General features: G+C 36.3%; 1 protein-coding gene across 1 annotated transcript; it reads right to left on the minus strand.

Annotated features, from left to right (window-relative positions):
* Nucleotides 1-324: 324 nt before the first annotated feature.
* ankef1a (ankyrin repeat and EF-hand domain containing 1a) lies at nt 325-25,106 on the minus strand. Its single transcript, XM_059356046.1, has 11 exons — nt 24,042-25,106; nt 21,861-22,066; nt 21,370-21,531; nt 17,919-18,118; nt 17,590-17,739; nt 14,920-15,043; nt 13,756-14,575; nt 7,686-7,912; nt 7,235-7,386; nt 3,136-3,291; nt 325-2,780 (listed from the first exon to the last, which is right to left on the minus strand). The coding sequence occupies exons 2-11, from the start codon at nt 22,048-22,050 to the stop codon at nt 2,625-2,627; spliced, it is 2,337 nt and encodes a 778-aa protein (XP_059212029.1). The 5' UTR covers nt 22,051-22,066; nt 24,042-25,106; the 3' UTR covers nt 325-2,624.
* Between the last annotated feature and the right edge of the window lie 97 nt (nt 25,107-25,203).

Below are 25,203 nucleotides of genomic sequence, written 5' to 3' on the forward strand. Positions count from 1 at the left end.
TACGACCTGGACACTGTTCGGCTTCAGTCAGCCACCCTGAAACCATTCAGCTCAACAAAAATAACACATGGAGGATTCAGGTAAATTCTTAACCCTCTTAAAATCTTTTTCATTGATGTGAAATGCAGATTCCTGTTTTAAAGCAGTCTGAGTGGCGAACATTAGATCAGTAAATACACATGGCTGCCATTTTGATGTCTTTCTGTGCTAAATACAAGAGCTCCCTCCAAGTTTAATAAACAACCAAACCCCTGCATTGCTAAATTTGCCAAACAGCGCCATACGCTGGTCTCAACATGGAACTGCATGCAGCTGGAGAGCAGTTGTTTTCTGCCAGCAGCTTGATGTTTTGTAGTAGTGAAATCAAATTCAACAGCATTAGAGAGGCAAAGTGAAAACTAAGCCGAGTTATATTATAGCTGCAAGAGTTCATAATCTGATTATCTGAGTAAATGTGGTGCCTTTGTGTGACTGCAGTACATCTCTGTGTCTCACAACACACTATAAATAAGTAAGAAAGAAAGAAAGAATGCAAACAAAGAGCAAGTACTCATTATATGAGCCACCAGTCTCTCCTCAGTAACTCCTACATGTCTCTCACTGCAGCTCTTGCCACTGCAGAGTCAGGGGAGGATTTTAACCAACTTCCAAACTGCAGTATGTACTTACAGTACAGTAGAGCTTTGCCACTGTGCTCTGCTCCCAGTTATAATTAATTCACAGCCTGTAGCACTAAGACTGTTCTCCTCTGGATACTTATTACCATATCCATCTAACTGGGCCTATTCGCTGCTTGGATCATTTGACTAAGTTACGCTCAGCAAGTGTAATGTCATTAATGTCTTACTTCAGTGGTCCTACTGGGTCATTCATTTTTTTTATTTTCAAACAATGTTCAGGATCCTATATAGACTTGACCTATATAGATCCTATATATATCTTGACCACTGAAAGATCTCTTCAATGTGCTAGTGATGGGGGACACAATCTACAGTCTCGTCAGTCTTGCTCTGTGCAAAAATACATTTCGATATTAAAAACCTGTTTCAATGTTCATGTGGATAGATCACTGTCTTAAGATAGACTTAAAAAACTGTCAACTATCCCTTAACTTTCAGTGCATGGAAAAAGAAAATGGCTCACAGTTTGAACAAAGCAGAGTAAGTACAGTAGCCACCGATTCTGTATTCATGTAAAAAATATTTATATTCGCACATTTTTGAGTGTATTGACCATAGACTGTATATAAATAGGTATTGACAAGTTATTGTATGTTAGATTTTTGTTTTGTTTGACAATTTCATGACATTATGGATGTAACTAAAAAAAACTTTATTTTTTTAGTAGTTGCATTACTTTATCATAAGACAAAGTTATTATTAACAGTAGATTCTACCTATGGTAAGTTAGCATAATTAAATAATTAATGTACTGTGTTTTTGATTATGTATTGACATTGTTCTGATACTAAATGAAACCTTGCAGTTGTACGCCCCCGTCCATCATTATCCATGTCTGTCCAGACTCACACAGAGGGATGAAAGTAGACAATGCTTTAAATATGGATGTTGCTGCAAAAAAGCTACAAATTCTATAACATGGATCCTTCACACACGGACCCTGTTTCCATTTAACAGTAACATGTGGTCTGAGTGATCCAAACACAAGTGGACAGCTCTCAGTCTGTGTGTTCTCCCTGGCATGCGTCTCCACATGCGTCTTCAGTGACCACTGAACCAATTCCACTTCCCCGCTCTGTATGTAAATTAACGCGTACATCATTTCCATTTGCCAAACACCAAGTGTGTTGCTGTTTTTAACCGGTGGGTGGCAGCAGCTGCCCCTCCCGTGCCTCGTCGGCTGGAAATAAAAGAAGAAGTAGCAGCAGTGCCAGAAGACAAAATCAAAACAATACATTCTTTGGCGTGATCCAGGCAAACCACATCACCGAAGATGTTAGAACACTCGTAATTTTTTTCTTTGGGCTTTTGGAAATGTCCAGCCGAGTTGGACGACAGTTGAGTGGGCGGTCCCCTAATGTGGACAAGAGTCACATACCCATTCTCACTACTATCTGAATGTGAACACATGTGGCCTGAACCTCCCCCGAATGTGGTTTTTAACATCCGATCTCAATGCATTCTAAATATGTCCTGACAGTGTTTTCATCTGTATTTGGAGCTGTCCACTTGTGTTCGGATCACTCAGACCACATGTTACTGTTAAATGGAAACAGGGTCACAGTTTCAAGGTGGACACCACTTCACTATCTGACCAAATGTCTCCCCTTCTGTTCCTGAGTTAAGTGTTTTTGCATGATATTATGAAGACATTTGTAAAATTGTGTCATAATCCTTGAGGTATCTTATCAATTCACCCTTAAATCCAGTTGGATGTTTGTGCCAAATTTGAAGAAAATCCCTTCAAGTGTTCTCGACAAGTCATGTTCATGAGAATGTGACATACAGACAACCTGACACAGAGGCATAAAACTGAGAGGTTGAGTAACATGATGTCTACCTATGTTGATTAAAGCAGCTGTAATGTAAATAGTAATTAATCCAAAGGTGGTCAGCCTGTTTGAGTTTAAGACTGTGTTTCTTGCTGCCTAAACTCCATTCAATCTAGTCTGTGGATTTGGCCACTTCTATGGTTCTCCTCTGGATGTTCTGGCTGAAAGGCATCATGAAGTCATCAAAGTCCACCTCGAGGGATAAGAGCTCCTTCCGTCTCTCTATCTTTGACATCAGCTGGCTGGTGGTGGGCGGTTTCCCCCAGACCTGAGACAAATGAGACAAGTCATGAAAAGATATCGGACTTCCAGTTTCATTGTTTCTGGATTGGAAACCGGCTGGGAATGTTACACTGACAGCAGTGTTTTTTGCAAATGTTTTTTGCAAACAAATAAAATGGCTTTGGTATGTCATAACCGTATATGAAAAGGCTTTATGCATTTGCCTAATGACCCTACTTAGCAGCTAAACATCTACAATCTGTGAAGTTCAATATCAATTCCACAGGCAGCTTATGGGATGTTTTCATTGACATGTTTAGACAGGAAGTAATAACTTGTGTTTAGTAAGCAGATGCTGCATTATATTGAGGCAGCCTGCAGTGAATGGTGATGAACCCTACCATTTTTGGCACAAATGAGACATCCACAGTGTTGGCTTTCCCTGTGGTGATCCTGGTGTTTTGCAGGATGACGCTCTTTGAATCCTTCGGAGGAGAAGACTTCCCTGCTGTTGCAGTCGATGTCTCTGCATGCACTGCACTTTCTGCAGCAACGCTCTGTAGGGGACACCGAGACTTTCAGATTTGCCTAAATTTATCCAAGTGCAGTTGCTACATCAAGAATAATACACACATTAAGTTCATAAAATGTAAATGTAAGACAGAATAGGGAGAGAATAAAACAGTGACCTTACTGATTATTTAATAAATCACTGCAGAGGTATATTGCAGGGAGGGGGTTGTAGAAATTAGCCTTTGTTACATAGAGGACATAAAACCTCTCTACAACTAGAGCTGCACCGCTTGGAAGAAACATCCAATTGTGATGATTTTGATTGATAAAGCAGTTGATATGATTTATGATACTGGAAGGGATGATCAATTTTGCCCCGTTACTCTAATTTTAATTGAAAAATATAATCATGGGTTTTTTCAAGTATCTAGAATACGATCCGTAGGCCAGGACATCTCGGCAATACTTCTGATTTCTAAATATAAGAAATAATACTTTGAATGTTGTGTCCACATATCCTAGTCATTGTGCCTTTAAATCAAAAAGTGTTCAGGGACAGTCATAAAGATCAAATATTGATTGGCTGGGCGAACCATTTACTTATTTCAGACACTAATTGTTTGTAGGAATAGTAACATTCATTCAATAATTCATTATCCTTAACCGCTTATCTGAACTTGGGTCACTGGGGGCTGATCCCAGCTGACATTAGGCAAGAGGCGGGGTCTCCAGACTATCACAGGGTTGACACATAGAGACGGACAATCACGCTCTCATTCACACCTACGGGAAATTGAGAGTCAGCAATTAAACCTAAGTGCATGTTTTTGGACTGTGGGAGGAAGCCGGAGAACCCGGAGAGATGCTGACACGGGGAGAACATGCAAACTCCACACAGAAGAGCTGTTGGCCAGAGTCAAACCAGCAACCCTCTTTCCGTGAGGCGAGAGTGCTAACCAGTACACCACTATGTAGCCCTGGAATAGTAATATGTCCAGAGCAAATTGTTCTACAAATAGACAACAAGTAAAACAACAGATATTTTGTTTTACTTTTGATAGATCCAATCTAAAATTAGTAATTACAAATACAATCCCTTAACACAAACGCACAAACACAACTTACAAAAGTCTGCTGTTGTGACAACAATTTTGTCTTTTCTTGCCTGTATATGGCACACATCAGGATGTTAGCATTTGGAATTTTAACCTGCTGCTGCTGTTACTTTGGCCTATGGGTGGTGTAGATTGGAGTGTGCCTCTGCAGGTGGATGATACATTCTTGGCCACGTTTCAGGTGTTTACATCAATGACAGTCCTTGTCTTATCTTATTTTTTTTGAAGATTTTTAGTTTCAAACACCATTCTAGCAACAAACCTGTACGTACAGTAAAGTGTATTCTGTAGGTCTCAACGCTTGAATGTGTTCTATGACAGACCACCGGATTGATGTCTAAATTAAATATGATGGAGTCAGTCCAAGAAATGCAGGTTCTAATTCTTGAGTTAATACAACAATCTCTCTGCTCAATCTTAACAGTTCAACTAACATTTTGGCATATAAGTTTCCCCCATCATTTTGTTGGTTTACATTCTTTGAGTCAGATTGTATTCAATAATCATTGGGTTGGTCAATAACCATTTTAACTTTGACAACAGTGAAGTAAAGACTGGCTAAACCTATAAAGGCCTTTTGGTGTCACTATTATTGGTTATCATTTGAATTTTGAAACCCAAAACATTTACGGTAACTGACATGCAAATCAATTCAGCAGCAAAATAGGAAAAATAAAACACTTTTAGATAACTGGTACTGTCTGTTAAGTTTACTTCCTCATTTTTTTTGTGGCAACCAGGGTTGGAAATTAAAGCCAGCGAGCAGCCAATTGCTGGTAAAATTTGCTAGACTTCTCTCACCAAGCAAACAATAATGAGTGGCAGGTAGATTTTGGAATCCACCAGCCACAGTGGCAGGTGGACAAAGAAGTGAATTTCCAATCCTGGTGGTAATGTGAAAGAGAAGCCTATTGAAGCTATTATACCTGATGTCCAAAAACTAATACATATGCCGACACCTGGCTAAATGTCAACACAGTTTCTCAAGCTTGTCCAATCTAGCAACAGTCACTAAGGGGGCAATAGTTTGGATCAGTTGGTTGGTTCAAAGATACTGAGACGTTGTCTAACCGTGATCCAGTGTGAATAAATTATGATACAACACTGGAAACTATTTTTCCCAACTTCCCGTAGGAAAAATGAGGAGGTTGAGTTGAGAATACCATTTGAGCAATACTTGAGAAGTGGGATCAACTGAGGAGATCTCATAGTTGTATGCCCCTGATCTCAGTTATGTCTCAATTCAATTCTCCTTCAAAATAACAGAGACATAATTGAGATCAGGGGCATACAACTATGAGATCTCCTCAGTTGATCCCACTTCTCAAGTATTGCTGAAATGTTTTTTTTTTTTCAACTCAACCTCCTTTGTCTTAGTGATGTCTTGTCTCTTTTTAGCTTATCTCTTGCTCCTAAGGGTCCCTTAGAAGTAATTCAGAGACAAATGATCACAGAATGATATGAATATGAGAAGCCCAAACTGATCTCAGAGAAGAAATTGAGAAACACATGAGCAACTCATTTTTCCTATGGGTTAAAACATTTAAAACTTACACATGATCATAGGTGTGGTTCAAACAGGTATTATAGGTTCAAAGCCGTATATCAATGTTAATGTTAATTACATTGAAAATGATATACTTCATCTTGAAGGTGCATGCATTATTTACAGTGATTGGGTTTCTCATAAATCACAGTGGATGAATGTTTAATAGGCTTATCAGTTTCTGTAAGTGGTATTGAGATAATATCTTGTGCTTTCCTCATTTAGGATTAATAAATGTTCAGGGGGTAGACAGCTCCATATTGTACCTGTGTGCAGTTTATTCTGTGATGGACTTTTCTTGACCCCAGAATTGCTGCTTGCAGCTGTATTGAACTATGAATATTTGCTTCAGAACCACCTTCTACTTTCCTAATCACAAAATCTATAGATTTTGTCAGATTATAGGAAATGCAAAGTGAAGTGCCAACATGTTCTAGTTGTAACATAAAACATCGGGTCTAATTTGCTTACAAGTTGCTGCCTTACAGTAATCAGATCTCCTGACAGGCTTAGGTTTCTCATGCTGAAGGAAGAAGCTGGAGTACACATATGAAAAAAGTGGGGAGAGTACATCCAGGCAAATGTTGTTACGTATTTCTATGACATAATGCCATATAATGCCATATAAGGAGAGGGTGACTGCGTCTCTGGTGAACACACAAAGTGAAAAATATGCACATTTAGAGTACATACTTTTCAACTTGCCATGTGACCATGGCAGCCACATAGACCACAGGAAAACAAGCGCAGCTGATTTATCTGGTAGCCTATCCAGTGTTCTATCTCATCCTGTTGTCTCAGTCCAAGCCTGCTATAGTAATCATGTAATTCTGTTAACCATTTCCTCTATTCAGCTATGTGATGAAACTCTACTTAGTGGAGAGCAGCAGTGTTGTCATGCACTGCTGTCGCCTATTCAAAATACAGAACAGCAAGGTTGCCAAGACGCAACACTAACCGCTCACAATCTGAAAGTCTGAAAATATTCTGTTGGAAAAACGTATATATATATATATATATATATATCATATATTATATATATATATATTATATGTATGTATATATATATAATAAATATATATAGATATATAAATATAGTATATATATATATATATATATATATATATATATATATATATATATATATATATATATATATATATATATATATATATATATATATATATATTAATTTATGACTTGAAAAAAGGAAATAAACCTGAATGGGTTTTGTGAACAAAGAACAGAGTGAAAGAGAGGCCACAATATTTTAATGTTTGTAACTAGCTGGTTTTAATGGAGATTTTAATGGAGTTACTTTTTTACCTTTGCTTTTGCAGGTTTAGGCTTTTGAACATTGCCCTTTCCCTTCCCCTTCCCTGTCTCCTTTGTTTTAGGCAGAGAATCCATTTTGTCTTTGACCAAGTCAATGGTCCTGGAGTCTGCAAAAGCTCTGGCGATGTCGAGGCAGTTTTCTCCTAAAGAGAAATTAAAATATGGTCAATAAAATAACTACAAAATGAACAGTGTTAACCATCAAAGAGGGACAGTTTCCCTGAAAGTTGAATGCTTCAGTGTGCCCTTTAAACCAAATCTAATGCCTCATATTTCCTATTTTCCTTCCTCAAAATGAATGAAATCGCATTCAGTTATAATTCCATATGTTTATATTCATCTATTCATAATAGGATACATCAAACTTATTTCTAAGTCTATTTAAACATAAGCATCTTAAATGAACGTATACATTATTATTATTTTAAATGTGCAGTCAAACCTTTCTTGGTCTCTGCATTGACACTAGCACCCGCCTTGATGAGGAAGTCCACACAGGAAGGTCGAGAGCTCTCAATGGCCCTCATGAGGGGCGTGCCTCCATTGAGGGCCGGGGCATCTATGGTGGCCCCGGCCTCCACCAGAAGTTCAATAATTTCTAATTGGCCGGCGAAGGCTGCGTGGTGAAGGGCTGTCCATAAGAACTGGCCACACACATTCACATCGGCCCTGTCAGGAACAGGAGTGTTAACATGGTGTGTTTAAAGAGTCCCTGAACAGAGCACTGGCCACATTTACAATAAATCAGACCTGTGTACTTCTTAGTATATTTGCCTTTATGTTAACTGACTGTCTTTAGGTTCGATTTTTTCATTTTTTTTAATCATTTGCATCATATATGAATTTAGTTGCCAATATCTAATCAAAATGACCTCTGCTGGTATCATGTCAAAAACAGGTTTTTGTTTACTGCACAATAGTATTAACTAGAAAATTTCCTCTGGCTACAGCCGGTGTGTGTACACTATGATGAGATTCTTCAGAGATTTCAAACTATGCGCTTTAACCTCAAAATGTGTGTGTGTGTGTGTGTGTGTGTGTGTGTGTGTGTGTGTGTGTAGCGAAAATCGCATAAAGTTACCTGTGTGTGTGTTTGAAGCATATGTATGCATGTGTGAGGAGTGTGCGTGCTTACGCGCATGTGTGTGTGTGTGTGTGTGTGTGTGTATCTGTGACGGTAATCACATCAAAGATCAAAGGCAATCAGATCAAAGCAATCAACAGAATTAACTGACACCTGTTCCGGCTCAGTGACAGCAGAGGTAGACAGACTGGAATTTCTGGCCTCGAACAGAAAGCATTTTTGGCAAAACCATAATACCTATATATCCTAATATCCGACTTCACTTTGAGCATCCTGAGTTCTTCCTGAACGTCTACATATGTTTTCTTTTTAAGAAAAATGAAAAAATAGCTTTGTTAGAGCGATCTAAAAAAACTGCTACATCTCCATTTTTTAGAAATCCTCCTGCATTTTTAATATGGGAGCCAATAAGGCAGTTGGTGCGTGTTGGTGGATCATCAGTGTGTCCTACGCCCAAACTATAACTCTGACAGCTTTACCAGAGGATTGTGAGTGAGAAGACAAATTTAAATTATTTCTGTTGAGTGGAATTTGCACCCTTGAGCGCAGTTTTCAAATACATTTTTTGACAATTTTTTCTCTCCCTCTACACTCTTGCGATGATGTCACACACTGTGACACGAACATACTAGGAAAAACTAGGAAACAAATTGAGAAAAAAGTCTAGAAATATCTAGAAAAGCTTTAGAAAAATTTAGAGGATCTAGAACAACCTAGAAGGTGATATCGAAAAAAGTCGAGAGATCTAGAGCTTTTCTAGATTTTTTTCGATTATCATCTAGATTTTTCTTAATCCTTCTCTAGATTTTTCGAAAGCATTTCTAGAAATTTTTCTGGATTTTCTAGATGTTTGTTTTCAAGATCATATTCTAGATTTAAAAAAAATCTTTTTCTGGATCATTTTCCTAGATTTTACAAGAGCATTTCTAGATCATTTTCTAGATTTTTCTAGATCCTTTTAATTTTTCGAAATCTTTCTAGATATTTCTAGATTATTTTCTAGATTTTTCTTGATCTTTCTCTAGATTTTTCTAAAGCATTTCTAGATTCTAGAAAAAAATCTAGAAAATCCAGATAAAAGATATAGAAATATCTAGAAATGCTTTCAAAAATCTAGAAAATAATCTAGAAAATAATCAAGAGAAATCGAGAAAAGCTCTAGGAAAAACTAGGAAACAAATTGAAAAAAAGTCTAGAAATATCTAGAAAAGTTTACAAAAATTTAGAGAAGGATCTAGAAAACTCTAGAAAGTGATATTGAAAAAAACCTAGAGAGCTAGAGCTTTTCTAGATTTTTATTGATTATTTTCTAGATTTTTAGTAATCCTCTAGATTTTTCGAAAGCATTTCTAGATATTTCTTGATTTTTTTCTGGATTTTCTAGATATTTGTTTTCTAGATAATATTCTAGATTTTTTTTAATCCTTTTCCTGGATTTTTTTCTAGTTTTTACAAGAGCATTTCTAGATCATTTTCTAGCTTTTTCTAGATCCTTTTAATTTTTCAAAATCTTTTCTAGATATTTCAAGATTTTCTTGATCCTTCTCTAGATTTTTTGAAAGCTTTTCTAGATATTTCTAGATTATTTTCTAGATTTTTCTAGATCTTTCTCTAGATTTTTCTAAAGCAGTTCTAGATTCTAGAAAAAAAATCTAGAAAATCCAGAAAAAGATCTAGAAATATCTAGAAATGCTTTCAAAAAATCTAGAAAATAATCTAGAAAATAATCAATAAAAATCTAGAAAAGCTCTAGGAAAAACTAGAAAACAAATTGAAAAAAAGTCTAGAAATATCTAGAAAGCTTTACAAAAATTTAGAGAAGGATCTAGAAAACTCTAGAAAGTGATATTGAAAAAAACCTAGAGAGCTAGAGCTTTTCTAGATTTTTATTGATTATTTTCTAGATTTTTATTAATCCTCTAGATTTTTCGAAAGCACTTCTAGATATTTCTAGATTTTTTTCTGGAATTCTAGATATTTGTTTTCTAGATCATATTCTAGTTTTTTTCAAATCTTTTTCCTGGATTTTTCTCTAGTTTTTACAAGAGCATTTCTAGATAATTTTCTAGATTTTTCTAGATCCTTTTAATTTTTCGAAATCTTTTCTAGATGTTTCAAGATTTTTCTCTAGTTTTTACAAGAGCATTTCTAGATAATTTTCTAGATTTTTCTAGATCCTTTTAATTTTTCGAAATCTTTTCTAGATGTTTCAAGATTTTTCTTGATCCTTCTCTAGATTTTTCGAAAGCATTTCTAGATCTTTTTCTGGATTTTCTAGATATTTGTTTTCTAGATCACATTCAAGATTTTTTAAAAATCTTTTTCTGGATTTTTTTCTAATTTTTACAAGAGCATTTCTAGATCATTTTCTAGATTTTTCTAGATTTTTTGAAATCTTTTCTAGATTTTTTAAATCCTTCTCTAGAGTTTTCGAAAGCATTTCTAGATATTTCTAGATCTTTTTCTGGATTTTCTAGATATTTGTTTTCTAGATCATATTCTAGATTTTTTTTTTAATCTTTTTCTGGATTTTTTTCCTAGATTTTACAAGAGCATTTCTAGATCATTTTCTAGATTTTTCTAGATCCTTTTAATTTTTCGAAATCTTTCTAGACATTTCTAGATTATTTTCTAGATTTTTCTTGATCTTTCTCTAGATTTTTCTAAAGCATTTCTAGATTCTAGAAAAAAAAATCTAGAAAATCCAGAAAAATATCTGGAAATATCTAGAAATGCTTTCAAAAAATCTAGAAAATAATCAAGAAAAATCTAGAAGAGCTCTAGGAAAAACTAGGAAACAAATTGAAAAAAGTCTAGAAATATCTAGAAAGCTTTACAAAAATTTAGAGAAGGATCTAGAAAACTCTAGAAAGTGATATTGAAAAAAACCTAGAGAGCTAGAGTTTTTCTAGATTTTTATTGATTATTTTCTAGATTTTTATTAATCCTCTAGATTTTTCGAAAGCATTTCTAGATATTTCTAGATTTTTTTCTGGATTTTCTAGATATTTGTTTTCTAGATCATATTCTAGATTTTTAAAAATCTTTTTCCTGGATTTTTTTCTAGTTTTTACAAGAGCATTTCTAGATCATTTTCTAGATTTTTCTAGATCATATTCTAGATTTTTAAAAATCTTTTTCCTGGATTTTTTTCTAGTTTTTACAAGAGCATTTCTAGATCATTTTCTAGATTTTTCTAGATCCTTTGAATTTTTCGAAACCTTTTCTAGATGCTTCTAGATTTTTCTTGATCCTTCTCTAGATTTTTCTAAAGCATTGTGTGTGTGTGTGTGTGTGTGTGTGTGTGTGTGTGTGTGTGTGTGTGTGTGTGATTAAAATCACATAAAGTTACCTCTGTGTGTGTGTGTGTGTGTGTGTGCGTGCGTGTGTTTGAAGCATGTGTATGCATATGTGAGGAGTGTGCGCGCTTACGCGCATGTGTGTGTGTGTGTGTGTGTATCTGTAACTGTAATCACATCAAAGATCAAAGGCAATCAGATCAAAGCAATCAACAGAATTAACTGACACCCGCCAATGTCCCGGAAGAGTGACAGCAGCCAGAGGTGGACAGACTTTCTGGCCTCAAACAGAAAGCATTTTTGGCAAAACCATAATACCTATCATTGATCCGACTTCACATCTACATGTTTTGTTTTTTTTAAGAAAAATGAAAAAATAGCTTTGTTAGAGCGATCTAAAAAAAACTCTTACATCTCCCTTTTTCAGAAATCTTCCTGCGTTTTTAATATGGGAGCAAGTGAGGCTGTTGGTGTGTGTTGGTGGCGCGTCTGTGCGTCCTACGCCCAAACTATAACTCTGACAGCTTTACCAGAGGATTGTGAGTGAGAAGACAAATTTTCCTATGTTTCTATGTATAAATTATTTCTGTAGAGTGGAATTTGCGGCCTAGAGCGCACTTTTCAAATGCATTTTTTGATATTTTTTTCTCTCCCTCTACACTCTTGCAATGATGTCACACACTGAAACAAAAATACTAGGAAAAACTAGGAAACAAATTGAGAAAAAAGTCTAGAAATATCTATAAAAGCTTTAGAAAATTTTAAAGGATCTAGAACAACCTAGAAGGTGATATTGGAAAAAAATCTAGAGATCTAGAGCTTTTCTAGATTTTTCTTGATTTTTTTCTAGATTTTTATTAATCCTTCTCTAGAGTTTTGGAAAGCATTTCTAGATATTTCTAGATCTTTTTCTGGATTTTCTAGATATTTGTTTTCTAGATCATATTCTAGATTTTTTTTAAATGTTTTTCTGGATTTTTTTCCTAGTTTTTACAAGAGCATTTCTAGATCATTTTCTAGATTTTTCTAGATCCTTTTAATTTTTCCAAATCTTTCTAGATATTTCTAGATTATTTTCTAGATTTTTCTTGATCTTTCTCTAGATTTTTCTAAAGCATTTCTAGATTCTAGAAAAAAAATCTAGAAAATCCAGAAAAAGATCTAGAAATATCTGAAATACTTTAGAAAAATCTAGAGAAGGATCAACAAAAATCAAAAGAATAATCAATCTACAATCTAGAAAAGCTCTCAGAAGAACTAGGGGAAAAAATCTAGAAAAAGTCTAGAAGATGACCTAGAAAAAATCTAGAAAATCCAGGAAAAGATCTAGAAATATCTATAAATGCTTCGAAAAAAAATGAGAAAGATATTAGATATTTTTTACTTGTTTTGGAAAGTCTTGACAAGCCAAATTTTCTTGTTCCATTGGCAGATAATTTTTCTATTTTAAGCAAAATACACCTAATTTTTTTTAAATTAATTTAAACAAAACACAACATAAATCACCAATTGACAAACACAGTAAAAAAAGAAAAGAAAAAGAACAACACTCAAAATGTGTGTGTGTGTTTGTGTGTGTGTGTGTGCGTGTGCGTGTGCGTGTGCGTGTGTGTGTGTGTGTGTGTGTGTGTCTGGTCCCTTCAGCTATTGCTGTATGGGACCAGTGCTCGGTGCGATTGCCCCATGGCCCTAATAAAATGATTTAAAAAATAAAGAATAAAAAAAACCTCGCTCTCATCGCCCTCTAAAATGTTTGTTCTCCAAAATGATCCAACTGGTTTGATCATTCGCATCGAAGGGTTAAATCAAACAATTGTGTTAGGGAAAATATTGAGACATCTCATATACCATGGCAAAAATACCAGGATATTATTTATAAGCCATATTGTGCAGCCCTAATCCTAAACTAAAAAACACAACGATTTCTAGTTTTATGTGATTTTACACTAACACTCACATAGTTATGAATATTAGATTCAATGTGCCAATAGATCCCTTTAAATCCTACATGGTGCTCCTTTAATGGTGCTACTTTTCTCAAATGTTACCAAAAAGCATGTCTGCATTGCTATTGTAAAATATTTTTTCTCCAAAGTCTAGAACCAAATAGATAAGATGATCTTTCTCACCCCCGACTGAGGAGATACTGAGCCACCTCGTAGTTGCCACTTGAGCAGGCCTCCATCAGTGGGGTCTGGTAAAACTGGTCATGAACATCCACAGGGACCCCCTGACTGAAAGCCAGGTCCAGAGACTCCAGGTCTCCACTTCTCACACAGTAGTTGATATTGACATAGACCTTCTCTGGTTTTTCTATGTACCACGCTGAGTCATTCATTATGGGATGTTCTGGTGGGTGATCGGGGTCGAAGCGGAGGATGTCTGAGCAGTTGTTGTATTTCTCAATCATGAAGAGGGGGCCTCCGTCTGGTCGCTGGGGCATAAGCTCTGGTGGGACAGTGCAAATGGGGAATGGGAGGACAAATTTACCCTTCTTCTTCTTTCCTCCTTTTCCTCCCTTTTCTCCCTTTTTCTTTTTAGGCATATAAGAAGAAAGGACGAATGGTTTCTTGATGTATTTGACACCTTTGATGAAATCATTAATGTTGATGCACCCCTCTCTTCCCTTATCATGGGCTGAGATGATTGTTTGAAGCTGGTCCAGTTCAACCGGGGCTTTTAGTTCTTCTATCACTGAAGTAAACATCTCAGTGGTAACTGTATCTGAATTCCCAAAGGCTTGCCGTAATTCCATCTCGTACTCATTAGACCAGTCGTGGAGAGTCAAGCTCCAAAGATCTGACATGAGGCTGATGCCACTGGATTTGTTGCCTTTTCCCTGTTTCCGCTCTGCTTTCCTCAGCTCCTTGGCTGCTGCCTTATGACCGGCGTCTTTGGCAATCTGACGTGGCAGCAAACCTTCCTGGTTCTTTAGTTTGGGGTTACAACCTGAACACAGAGCAAAGTTTTCGGATAATATTCTGTAAACACATGATCAAATTACTTAATTTAACTTGGGACAGTGTTTGCAGCTGCATATTCTACCACTTTCTGTTTTTGGACAAATATTTGAGCAAGAACATTTAATTTCCTGGCTCAACTTAGTATGACAACAGAGGTATAAGACATACAATTACAAAAACATCCAACAGAGATCCCGCCTTGACCCTGTGACAGATATCCTTGAGGCACAAGGAAAAGTTACCACAGAGCCTTCTCTTTGACAAAAAAAACCCTGAAATGTAATGCATTGACATCAGGATGCATATTATTGTTGGACTCTTTTACAGCACCTCTCTGTGCCAGGAACTTGCAGCAGTTGGCATTGCCCGTGGCAGCTGCGTAGTGTAAAGCTGTGCACTCCTCCAGGTTAATCACCCCCATGTCTGCTGAGTATGCAGAGAGCACCTGAATCAACTGGAAGGCATAAAACAGCAAAGAGCAAAATGTCAACGACAGAATCCTAGATCTAAAATCCCATGTAATTTGATTTAGGGTATAAAAGGAAACCCGCTAATGTAAGGAGAAAGTAACAGCCCATCTACTATTATTATGAATAGGGCTGGGACTCGATTAAAAAAAAAAATCTAATTAATTAGAGGCTTTGTAATTAATTAATCAAAATTAATTGCATTTTAAATCGCATATAAATATTTGACCTGAGAACAGTGAGAAGTAATTTTTTTCACATGGATTTTTAGTATACCATTGAAAAATGAATACATAAGCTTAAGCAACAAAAATACTGTTTATTTTTGTTGAAGTCCAACAGACCAGTGCAATTTTTGCCATTAAGTGTAGCAATAGCATATTTAGAAATATAGTACATTTCAGAAATTCAGGTAGCCTATAGGTAGGTAGATCTTCTATAAACTGGAATACTTTGGTTTTTTAACCCTCAGGGCCCACTAGGGACATTTTCAGCCATTTCAGAAATTTTTCACTTTATTTTTGGCAATAATTTTGGCTGTAATACTGCAAATGACATGCTTTTTGGAAGAAGGATTTCTTTCTTGATATATTTTGAAAATCTTATTTAATTTTTTCTAATGGCTCTATAATACACTGTGTACAAACTTATTACCCTTTCGAGCCCTTTCGGGCTGAAAATGTCCACCTCCAAAAAAATGCTATAAAAACTTTACAGATTAATATTTTTTTCTACTTTTTTCTGCATAAACCTCTAAAACAACTTCTGCCCTGCTCAAAACTACCAAACATTCAAAGATAAAAATATTACTGAAATATATGTTTTTCCAACTTTTTGGGGTTAAATCTTTTGATCAACTTCATTCCTGATAAAAACTATCACATATTCAATTATTTTCAGGATTTTAACCCTTTAAATGCCAGCTTGATTCCATGATGTCACTGTTTTTAAAATAAAAAACACACAAAATTTGAGTTATTTTCCATATAATAAATAATTTTTGGCTGGGGCATTTATTTTTATCACAGCCTTGGCTATGTCAAAAATTGCAACTATAAATGCAACAAAATTCATTTTGATGCATTTATAGTTTTTTGTGTAGTGTCATATTTAAAATGTACTACCCTTTTATGGCAGACATCTCCACTTCCAAAAACACTATAAAACTATTACTGATGGATGTTTTTTTCAACTTTTTTGGGTTAAATCTTTTGATCAACTTCCATCCTAATCAAAAGTCTAGACCTTACTGTAAAACTTGTAATGTCTAATAAAGTTACTCCTGTCATACAGAGCCATATATTAACTCTTTCAAGTCAATAAAAACATGGTCCCTCTTCTCTTACTACACTTCAAAGAGGTCACTGTGGAGAAAACAAAAACGACGGTTTGTAAGTTTCTGCACCTGGCTGGAGTCCTGTCACAAACTGTCTGTAGCTTTTTTTTTTAAGTACCCATGTTTTTATTGACTTGGAAGAGTGCATATATGACATATACAACAGTTTTACAGTGAGGTCAAGACACACGAAACCGCAAACACACACACACATCTAACAAAACACAGCAAATCTGTCTTCAAAAGAAACATTAGCATAATGTAGTCAAACTGGCATTTTAAGGGTTAAAATCCTGAAAATAATTGAATATTTGATAGTTTTTATCAGGACTGAAGTTGATTGAAAGATTTAATCCAAAAAAGTTGGAAAAAATTATATATCAGTAATATTTTTAAAGCGTTATTTAGAAGTGGACATGTCTGCCAAAAAGGGTTTTTTTCATTTTAAATCTGACACTACACAAAAACTAAAAATGCATCAAAATCAATTTTGTTCTTAATCTTTGACCTACCCAAGGCTGTGATAAAAACCAGGGCCCCAGCCAAAAATTATTTATTATATGAAAAATAACTAAATTTTTGTGTTTTTTTCATATAAAACATCAGTGACATCATGCAATCAAACTGGCATTTAAAGGGTTAAAATCCTCAAAATATTTGAATGTTTAATAGTTTTGAGCAGGGCAGACGTGGTTTAAGAGGTTTATGCAGAAAAAAGTAGAAAAAAATATTAATCTGTAAAGTTTTTATAGCATTTTTTTGGAGGTGGACATTTTCAGCCCAAAGGGCTCGAAAGGGTAGTAAATTAAAGTGGGCCCTGTAAAACACAATCCACGCTAGCTCCCACACTAGCCGCTAGCTGCTATATGTTTTGCATTGAGGATTTGATTAGTATTGAGATTATACTGGAGATTATACTGGAGCACCAACTAGCGTTTATGAGTTCAGACAACAACAAACCACAGTTTATTGTTGTCTGAACTCATAAACGCGAGTTGGTGCTCCAGTATAATCGGTCCGCCTGAAACTCATCCAGTGAGAAACGTTCCGTGGTGCAAATTTTTTTTTTTAGGCGTTAATTTTTGTGTAATTAATTAATCTTAATTAACACGTTAAAGTCCCTGCCCTAATTATGAATATTATTTTTTCTCCCTTTTCAATAGTAAAATAGTGACAACTGGTTACCACATACTACACCTCAAAAAAGCCCCCCATGGCAGCATAATGTGCTGCTGTGAAGCGTTTACGATCCAGGGCATTTGGGTTTCCCCCTTTCCTGAGAATGGCTCTAACGAGTGGCAGGGAGCCCGCCCTGGCTGCCTCCATCAACGCTGTGATGCCGGTTTGCTAAGAGAGAGCACAGAGAGGACAGGAGTCAGGCTTAGGTTAAACAAACAGCATGTCAGCAGCGAATTTTCAGCATCACGCTGTGTTGTGTACTCAAATAGGCTAAGATCCCACATACTCCATGCCTCTGCCTCAGTTCCCATAATGCCTCAGTGCTTGTCCCAATCAATTTTTTTCACCTGATTTGTTGCATTGGGGTCTGCCCCTCCATCCAGCATGATGAGACACATTGTGGTGCACTCCAAGGCTTTTTCACACATCAACTGGAACACATGAGCCCCCTGCGATGACACGTTGTTGACGTCCGCCTGACACTTCAGAGCCAGCTGCAGGCAGCGGATGTGGCGCTTGGTGGGGTACATAGAGTAAAATAGCACACCTAAAGTGAGAGAAGGAAAGGGATACAAAAAGTTGAAGGTTGATTAAAAAATGAGTGATAGAGGGAGATACATCTGATTGACATTTGGTTTTTAAGCTGCAACTGAAGAAAAAATATTTTAGCAGCTAAAAGGCTGTGGACAAAGACAAGTGTTTCATGAGCACCAGACTGGTCTGACAGCCCCCCCTGCTCACTCCTTGTTCTGGGCTTTCTGTGCCTCGCTTCCCTCCAACAGGTCAGTGTCAGTGATTGCTCCCAGGAACTGGGTGAAGCTTTACTGGTGGCGGGGGGGAGAGGCCACTGCTAGTGGCTGACTGCAGGTCCAAGGCAGCAGAAAAGCTGGATCAGAGTCTATCCAGAACAGGTTTTTCACTGCTCAAGTCTGAGCTAAAAGGAGGTTCAGGAGAACCTGCATGATTTTGTCGGAATAGATAGAACTAGACCATTTTCTCGGTCATCTGCTTACGTATGTAGGTCATAGAGAGGCATCCATATTAAATTGAGAGTGTTGTCAACAGTTAAAGTTCCTTGTAGTTACTTTAACATTAACATGATCAAAATAATTTTGAGCGGGGCTGTCCTTGCAGCAGAATAACAACATAACTGCAATATCTCAGTTCCAAGTCTGACCAGGGACCTCTGTTGTTGGACATATACAAACGATATTTACAATATATTACACACACAACCCCCCCACCCTAACTTAGAACAAATTTAAAAACGATCATATCAATAATTTTGGTCACACTAGAGTGGTCGATGTTAAGATGGAAGATATATAAACAAGTTTGTTTTTACCATACAATGGAGAAGAATCCTATTACCTGCTACCAGATGCGTTTGCTCATAGGTTTATAGGTGTTATCTAGTAAACACACACCATGGTTTTAATTTTGTCAGTAAATCAGTGTGTGTTCAGGCCAACAGATCTATAACTGTAAATGCAGGTGTGCTGCCTAACTGGTACATAAGTCACTTTACTGAGGAAGGGGCAAGAGCTGCTCTTTCCCCACCTAGCCCTCTATAACCCTGAGGATAATACAGGGTAACGTGTGACTGTTGATACTCCACGCCTACTGGGGAAAATGCATGGCTGTGAGTGTTAAGACTGAGCCTAAAGAGTCCTTGGGGAGTGCAGGATGATATCAGGTTACTCTGCATGTTTCACAGGAGAGGATCACCATTAGAGGTTGATCTGTAATTAGGTGTACCCACACGGTCTGACACACACTGCGCACAATCGTGCACACACATACACGTACAGTGCACATATTACACAAAAGCATGTATTCATGCACACAAGCACACACATAAATACTGTTCTTCCTAACTTGAGCTCTCTATGTCTCCCTCTCTCATTCATTCACTCTGAAAAGAGAGCCATTTGCAGTAACTGATGCCCCGGTCACATTGTAATTTGGGTCATTATCACAATTGGTTTAAAAAGCTCCTGAAGAAGAAGTGTAGGCCTGCTGACTGGAGTTGTTTGGGATACAGCCTCCTCATCAATATCTAAACAGAAGCAGCATGCATTTTTATGAGTTGTAAGACAAGGCAAGGCATTCACAGTGAACCTGCTGGTCTAACATGAGATGGATAACACCTCTATTTGAGAAATCGACACTTCAGGCTCAAATGAGAATACATTAGTGGAAGGGACGTTGTTCCATTGCCTTCCACGATTAAAGCCATATAATCTATTATATAATATGTACATTTTGTGCATTATACAACATTATTTTATTTTTTAAAAAATTCTTGCTAGAGAAAATATTAATTGCAATAAAGGCAAGTTGTCAAGTGCAAATCAGAGCTGACAGTTCCATTCCCTCTGTGTTGGAGAGTTGCTGCAGTTTCTAATCTTGTGTTTCTATCAGTAGGGCTCTCTTTTAGATTTAGATCATGGATTGTGCCTTTTTAGGTGAATTAACAGAAATAGCCATAGAGATGACCAGGGATCATGTGCTTATGCACAGCACATGAGGGTTATCCTATTATACAAACAGCAGCAATGATGGTTATATATATCATAAATTAAGAGTATACATTCAAGTTACGGTACATTCAGTGATCCTCATCCTAACCGATAAATTATTAGCAGATAATGGGAAATGAATGTTATTATGTATTATTCCGATATTGAAATTATAGCCGATAAATTATTGCCCGATAATACAAATCACAAATTATTTGATTCAAATTCTTAAAAAAAAAAATAATTTCAGTTATAACTGTTGTTTGTTGTCTTAATAATAATGATGTCAGTTCGATTTGGTTAGGTCAGAGCTATGGGATATTAATCCATCCATCTCTGCTCACAACATCACAGCCTCCCTTCCCCTCAGGGTGCATAAAATACTGGTTATGAGGTTTTTTTTAAAGGAAATGTGAAATTATTGATTATCTTATCGGTACTGGCCATGAGAAGGAGGGAATTATGGTCATTAGTATTGGTTGAAAAAAATCCAACCCTTTTTCTACTCCAATGCACTTTTTGTCAAATTCAGCAAATATTTCCTCACAGTCCACTAGCTGTCTGTCCTGTGTGTGCACTGAAATGAAAAAAATCTGGTGTTCATACACAGACCTCGCCCCCTTTAAATGGAAAAAAACACTATTCCAGCCACTGTGCACAAGACAGCAAAAAAAGGCCACTGATGTATAAAGATAAACATAGTGGGAGTAGCACTGGCCAGTCTCTTATGTGCCGTAAGTAGCTAAAAAAAAAAACTTAAAAAAAGAAATATTATCTGTCCAAAACTTGATTTAATTTGAAATATTTATCAATCAATGAGCAGCGAATGTTTGAAATTTTACCTGACACATGAGTACTTAATTATGAGCATTGTCATCAATTTTCTGCCACTTATTAAATAATTAAGTAATCTTTTTAAACCTTACCTATAATTCTAGCATATTTCCACTTCTTACTAAATCCACTGGATGCAGTAAATGTAGATGTGACCATTTTCATCCAGCTGCTCATCTATATACCACCTCTTCTGTGCTGTATCTGGATTTTTGTTACAATGTACAATTATAATATTACAATTTTGATGTTTTAGCCAATACACTTTCTTTGTTCATTGTTAAATGCTATTTAAAGATTTCAATCTCAATAAAACTACTTGACCTATTAAAGTATTAAATCTATAAAGCAATGTACAACTCTGCTCTCCAGAAGCTCTTCTTTCTCCAGAAGCCACCATCTGCACATTATATGGCAAAAGGCAATGCCTGCTACTGCTCACCTTTGCCTTCAGTGTCTTGGAGCCTTAGATCAGCATTGCTCTGTGTCAGCAGTGTCACTATGCCATCATTGCCCAGCTCAGCAGCTAACATGACTGGGGTGCGGCCCTTTTTGTCCTGGATGTCGGGGTGTGCTCCTTGGGAGAGAAGGAAGCTGACAATGTCTGTAAGAAGTCAGGAGGAGTAGAGAAACAGTCCGGTCAGTGAAGTGGCTTTGAAACAACACTGTTTTTAGTTTGCAGTAAATTCTGTAAACTGCTAAATTTCTCTCTCACAATTACACAGTGTTGTGTACATGCACTCTTATGATTTTTAAACATTACTTAAACTACTGAACAGCAAAAATGCCTTGGATGAAGATTAAATTGAATCTATCAATTAAAAAAAATACAATTTATTTATAAAATTTTATATAAAATAGGGATTTTGGAAGTAATAAAAATTAGATTAGAGTAATCTGGATATTCACAGTATTAAAGAAGAGGACTATCACCCTGATTGTTGGCTGAAACTGCCACGTGGAGCACTCCTACACCGTCTTTTGGCTCAGTGAGATTGATGAGGTTTTCTGTCCCAAGGTTCATCATCTTCTCTATATGCACCTTATCCTGTTCATGGACATACTGCAGCAGGCGGTAAACCTGAAGGACCTGCAGGCGACCCTCTGCTACTCTGCTACACATTATGGGGTCAGGCGGGCTGGTTAAAAAAAAAAGAGAGCGAGATAAGGTGCGTTCCAATACCCACTATTTAGTATGCCAGAAAAATATTTTGTTCATTCCAATACATAGTAAGTCGAATGCAGCATTTCAAAAATACCAGGATGTCCCACTACATCTAGTAGCATCTAGCAGTATGAAAGCCAGCATGCTGTTCTAGCTATTCTGAATCCTTTATGTATGATGTGTGTGTATTGATGACTGTGAGGGTCAGGGTTCAAGGCGCAATATTAGGATGAAGGAATACGTCCCAATCGTATTCATACTTCAATAGACAACATGTACTTTCTAAGGGCAATGTGTGGAAGGAATTTTGTGGATTTTTTTTAAGAGTCATTCATTTTATTCAGGTAGGTTTTTAACATGTGTATTGTAAAGTTGAAATCACTCATTAATATCAGACAACATACTGTATGTTATTTCTCTTAACAACAATCTGTGGAGTCGTTATAGTAAATAGTCAGCAGTGGTGGAATGTAACATTTTCTCAAGTACAGTACTTAAGTACAAATTTGAGGTACATGTACTCTACTTGAGTATCTCCATTTTATGTAACTTATACTTATACTACACTACATTTTGAGGCATATATTGTATTTTTACTCCACTACATTATGCTGCCAGCTTTAGTTACTCTTCAGGGTGAGATTCAGCATAAAAACATGATCAATTTAAAGTGATTCGACATTTTTTAAAATTAAACCTCACAACAGTATATTAAGTAGTTAAAATGAGCCATACCGTTGCAAAATAAAACACTGTTTACATAAATGTATCAATACTCTAATCTAATCTGATGATACATTTAACGTTAGAATATAGCTAATAATATTAAAACATTTTAAGTACATTTTGATGCTGCTACGGTTTGTACTTTTACTTAATATAAGTAAGATTTGAATACAGGACTTTTACATGAAACTAATGTAAGTTAGTGGAGTAATTTCGCAGTGTGGTATGAGTACTTTTACTGAAGTAAGGGATCTGAATATCTTTTCCACCACGGGTAGTCAGTGCAGCACACCTGCTTTGCTTTATTTGGGCATTGTGTTTTTTCATTGTTACGCTTTCACCTAAAACAAGTTTGACCTCAGTTTAACTCGAAACTAGATGCCATTTAGTGGCGTTTTGCTTGTATATTATGCAAGTTAGTTTACTTCACCTCATTTTAACTTCAATTGATACAATTCTGACGTTATAACAATATCTAACTTAACCCTCTGGAGTCACCAAAAGCACCAAAGCATGACTACTTCATCACATCCAGACGTAAAAACAAAGCAGCGCGGAGCCCGACTGTGAATTTACCTCTAAAGTTCTGGCTGTAAACCCCATGAAACCAGTTTCAGTTTGATGATGATATACCAAGTAAAACTGGAGACAAGGTCAAATATATTTTGTATAAAATGACAGAACTGGATATAACCCTCTTATATGTTATAGTTGCAACCTTCGTTCACATTTGCAATATTTAAAATTCTTTATTGAACATGATAGTGATAGTGATAGTGTGAAAAAATATACAAAATTATATTTTATGTTGGACTAAAGTACTGAAAAGGACACAAAATGATCAAAAAAAGACACAAAATAATAAAAAAAAGACACAAAATGACCAAAAAAGACACAAAATGACTACAAATGAAATAGAGTCACACTAGAATAAAAACCAGAGTTGGATGACAGGATCACACACAATCACAAGATCACATTTATGTTGGGTTTTCTTTGTTTCTTTTTGGATCAAAATGTTGATATAGGTGAGGTTGTGCTGGAAAAAAATATATGCCAACATGGCATTTAAACATTTTTATAGTGTATATACAGGCAGGATGAAACGGATTCAAATATAGACAAAATAGCCCCAGACTCCATGGAGTTAAGCTAGCTGGGTCAGATGTAAATGAACGTTAGCCTGCTATACTGCATTTCCTTGTTTGCCAGGCGCTTCTTACCTTGCTGGAAAACTTTAAAAGTCCTTGCACTTTGTTGTTCACATGCCCAGCACGTCTGGACAGCGAAGACAGTCGCATTAATGTCGAGTTTCTATTCAAAGTCCTTTTTTTGTATCTAAAGCTCAACCTTTCACTTTGTGTAAGCCGGGAAAAGAAACAAACTCAGCTCCATGGCAACGACGAACGTGGAAATCCCGGTAGGACATTTGTGTTTTGGTGGTGTCTGATGCTGCATTCAAGTACTGGTGGTGAGCTCGGTAATACGGTGTTTTTGACTGAAAACACGACTGTAGTAAGGATAAATGTGAAGCACGTGTCTTCTATCTGCTATAGAAAAATAACCTGCAATAACCAGGCAGGCCAATTAATCTGTAACTCTCCTTATGTTACTTTTAATCTTATCCTGATAAAAAAAAAAATATATATCCTTTTTTTCACTAGCCAAATAAGTAAACAAGAAAATACACTTAAAACTAGTCAACTGATTTTACCTTACACAATGGACGAGCCAGACTTTGTTCCTTAAACGTCACATTTCAGCAACATGTGTCAGAATAGTCCCACTTTTCTTTTATCATCCAATCCCTTACAGAACTACCAGCATAGACACTATGTACATCTACCCCATCTATCTATCCCCACTGATTATGCATCCTTACGTCCTTGAGTAGCCTAGGTAGAATTACCTGTTCTTTGCCCTCGACCGCCAGTGCATAGATCAATTTACATTGTCTTGGGGATGACTTTGTTTGTGTGAGTCACAGAGGAATGACAGCTATTCAGCCGAGAGAGGTTTATAAAGAGACCTGTACTTCCCATTGATAAGTAATGAATGCACAAAGACTGGAAGACAAGTGATACTACTTCCTTAAAAGGACATCTTAAAAGTCTTGAAGTTCTTTAGCAGCATCATCACAGCTGTGATGGTAATGATAACGGACACAAGGTGTCACTGCAGTGCAGAAAAAGAAATTGAGCTACAACTATGTCATTGAAGTGTTCAGCTAAAATTAACTTTCTAGAGAAGGAGATGTGAAAAGTTTAAGCAGGAGCCAGAAATAAAAAGTCAACCCAGCTGGGTGTATTTTAAAACCAAAAAAGGTGCCAGATTAAATAAGTATATAGCAGACTAAACAATGCGGGGGGAAATGGCACATACTGG

Source organism: Centropristis striata, chromosome 18, assembly GCF_030273125.1.
Source record: "Centropristis striata isolate RG_2023a ecotype Rhode Island chromosome 18, C.striata_1.0, whole genome shotgun sequence".
Classification (NCBI taxonomy): Eukaryota; Metazoa; Chordata; class Actinopteri; order Perciformes; family Serranidae; genus Centropristis; species Centropristis striata.